General features: G+C 33.6%; 1 protein-coding gene across 1 annotated transcript in view; it reads left to right on the top strand.

Annotated features, from left to right (window-relative positions):
* Nucleotides 1–522, top strand: part of LOC105558579 — a 14,862-nt gene extending 14,340 nt beyond the window's left edge. The window contains exon 4 of the mRNA XM_012006337.1: nucleotides 1–522. Coding sequence (XP_011861727.1) covers nucleotides 1–318 — 318 coding nt within the window. The 3' untranslated portion in view covers nucleotides 319–522.
* The last annotated feature ends 3,378 nt before the right edge of the window (nucleotides 523–3,900 follow it).

Genomic DNA, 3,900 nt, shown 5'->3' with positions numbered 1-3,900 from the left:
CATCTTGTAAGAAATCTAGATCAGATCGGTGGCGGGCATCTTGTGAGAAATCTAGATCAGATCGGTGGCGGGCATCTGGTGAGAAATCTAGATCAGATCGGTGGCGGAAATCTGGTTAGAAGCGTTAATTATCTGAATGCAGAAACGAAACGGCGTGTTGATGAGTCCGGTATCTCGGAGAGGCAACACTTTATGCGAAATTTGGATCAGATCGGAGGTGGAAATCTCTTGAGAAACTTGGATCAGATTGGAGGCGGAAATCTTGTGCGGAACTTAGATCAGATCGGCGGTGGAAATCTCCTGAGAAGCTTAAATTGATTTTACAGCGATGCCTGATCATAGTGGATCAGTACAGAATAAGGAAAGGGATGTAGAACGGCTTAGAACTGATTGTAGAAAGCTTTTATATTGATTTTTAATCTTGCAACAGATATGGTACTTTTTGAGTTATAATTACCTAATATATTATGCATGTAAGAAATCAGAATTAAACAATTGTATTTAATAAATATACAACCAGGACGTGCAGTTTTGATTTAATTAAAATTAAATCCATCTCGTATAAAAATTAATGGAGTAATTCAGCTAAGAAAGAATATAAAGAGAATATTTTTTTTGCTTTTTACCATTTAACTTTATTCTAAAAAAATCATTTTCTCACGATATATTTTATGATAAAATATACTAACAATATGCAGGTTAACGTAACTTATAAAATTCACATTAAATTTGAAGATGATTTAAATTAAACCAAAGTCGGAAAATTCTCACATATTATATCTTTTATATTTCTTCTTCTTCCTCGTATATTAGGCCCTGTTTTATCCAGTTCGTCCTGATACTTTGAGTATTTGGTTTTACTTCATCTTCGGTAAGTTGCTAACCTTGCCGAAGGAAACCTCCAATCCTGTCCAGAGGGCTATCCCCCTAAAGGGATATGTGTGGTAGGGTACACTCGGTGGTTACCACTTTCTTTCGGGAGATTCCGAAAAAAAAAACAGCGGTGTCCATGGATTTAAACTCGGATCTTTTCGTTCATTTGTTTACTAAGCAGCGCGCATTTCTCTGCGCCGCACTCGCCACCTTTTTATATATCTTTGTCAAAATTTATTGTAAAATACATATATGTGTAATTTGTAAAATATAAAAATGTATTCTGCTACTTTGAAAAGGAACTTCTCGGTTCCAAATGTCCTCGCGGTATTCTACCAAATGTATGCATTGACTGATCATAAAAATCATCAAATATCTAATTATTTAATTATCTAGACAGGACAACGATAATTCACTCAATTCAACATTGCTATTATATTATATATATTTTTGTCATCGTCATTTTTGTTTTATTAAGTGGAAATATAATAAAATTTAACCTGGTGTGCCTGTTCTTTCAAAATTTTCGTTCTTTGATTTGTCTCGAATCTTTCATATTGTCTACAATCTTTCATTGGAATTAATATAGACATAGCTTTTTGAAATTTTTAAGGTATGGGCAGCCGCAATATAAATGGTGGCCATCTGTCGCGACAGGAACGTCGAGGGCTGGATTCGTTATCTGGAGCAACCTTTGGTGGAAACAAGAGGTTTACACCTTTTAGGTAAATTGTTATCGATACGCATGTTGGACCTGTGATAATAAAATGTGAGCCTTAAGCGAACAGCTCTCGTATTCCATTAAATAAATTTTTTCTGGAAATATTCTTCATTGCTTGCATTGAAGTACATCAAATAATTTAGAGATTATTTTAAACATACGACGTTTTAGATTATTTTAAACAAACGACGTTTTAGATTATTTTAAACAAACGACGTTTTGGCCAGTATTACTGGTCCTTCTCAAGTGTATCTTACGCCACACCTATCGATTGTTACAGCAAAAGATAGGAAGCATGTCGTAGTACATAAAAAATAAATATATATCCATCGAAATAATAAAAAGATTAATTACATCACTCCACACACCAACAGACAAATGTCTAGTCTTATACAAGTTCAAAGGAAAACTGTATCCTTGCGAAAAAAAATGGCAGCGACTTCTTTTTTTTTTTAATTGAAGAGGAAGGTTCGTACTTTATGTTCCTGTAAACAGTATCCCCGAAAAAAATGTAGCAAGTCCATGAACTCCGTCAAACTTTGTAATTTTCAATATAACAAACATGCCCTCACATTTAAGGTGTTACAGTGGTAGGGATGCATCACACCTAAAAAAGAACTGTAGTATCTTAAAGTAGAGATTTCAAGCTTTAATTTAAAAAAAAAAGAACATAATTTTACGATGATTTTTCGCGGAGTTACCGTCAGTCAAAGTTGACCAATTTTTGCATAAAAGTTTTCTACGCCATATTTCTTTTGAGCAGTGTATATACAGGTACATATTTCTTTTTAAATACAGTTTATATTAATTTCTTGGTTTAGTTTTATTAAATATATATATAAAATATATTATATTTATTATAGTTAATGTTTTATTCTCTCTTTCTGACCCAAACACACACACACACACACACACACAATAATTAAATTATTTTAATTTCTAAAAGTTACTTCTAAAAATATCCAAACGGAGAAGAGATTTGGTACGATATAACATCAGCTGGTATTATCTAGGAAATGCAGTCAACAATTTGGAAAGAAATGATTTAATCAGAAAATAATGCGAATTTAAGTAATATTTATGTAGAGAATTAATCAGTATTTTTATTGCGAATTTAATTAGAATTTATATTGTGACTTAATATACGTAAATTCAGTGCGTTGATTAAATCTCACTCTTCAATTAGTTTTAAAATGTTGATTCGCATACGCAAAACATTTTATTTGCTTTCAGAGCCGTACAATCTTTTCTATGTAAAACGAGACGAAGCACCTTTGAATCTGCTCCGAAATTACTTCTTGAGTCTGATTGGAAAACGTTTTGCTGGATTTTATTTCAGCTTTGCAAATTTTTATTTCGGAACTTTATTTTCAAGGAAATATTGCGATGCGATTTTTTCACGATCGTAATAATTCTCGGTATAACAAAAAGAAAAAAATTATCGAATTGCCAATTATTCGCTATACAGGACAAATATAGAGCTCGCCGCGTACTTTATTTTTTCCCTCGCGGTCTCGTCACTTTTATACGTATTCACTGGCTGTTCCGACGATAAAATCACCACGTGTCGTTTATTCACATGAACGGACGTATACAAGGGGATTGATTTCCTTACCAAATTCGATATACTCGCTTTTTTTGATCGTGTTACCCATTGGTATAGCTCTACCATAAACGCTACCTTGATTGTCGCCTTCCCACTCAACCTTTCACAAATGTCAAACTCGACGAATATCCCTGTATATATCTACACTGAAAAAAAATTTTCGCTACCATAGCTAATCATGACTTGCTAAAAATATTTTGCTGCCATAATTATAAATTTCTCAACCACAGCAAACGATTTGCTGTCCGTCCTAATGCAACAGGCACGGTAGCAAAATATTAGCTATCACAACTAAATATTAGCTGTCCATATTTAACAACTGGAATTTAGTTACAACACGCAGGTTTTAGGCTGCTGCGGCAGCTACATTTTTTTCCGTGTAATACCCGATATCACTGAAAAGTAAATGAAAAGACACTATTAGAAAGACACGTGTGCAGAGATTGCAATTGTGCAATCCTTCCTCGTGGCTACTTATCGTCGTCGACATCTCTTTTTCAAGTTTTCTGATATCCAACTGCGACTATTTGTAGGTATTAGTAAAGGACTATTCGCGAGTGATACCCTAGTAACGCAATATACTGGCGCAATATTGGGAAATAATTGTAAATCCTAGTATTTCCAATATTGGTTTAATATTGTAAGATGGACGCCGTCTCTTATTTAGCCAATATGTCTATTCAGCAATATTGGTCCAATA

Source organism: Vollenhovia emeryi, unplaced genomic scaffold (assembly GCF_000949405.1).
Source record: "Vollenhovia emeryi isolate VEMERY1.0 unplaced genomic scaffold, V.emery_V1.0 DF939329.1, whole genome shotgun sequence".
NCBI lineage: Eukaryota > Metazoa > Arthropoda > Insecta > Hymenoptera > Formicidae > Vollenhovia > Vollenhovia emeryi.
Note: the sequence above shows the minus strand (reverse complement) of the source record. Positions and strands in the feature narration are given on the sequence as shown.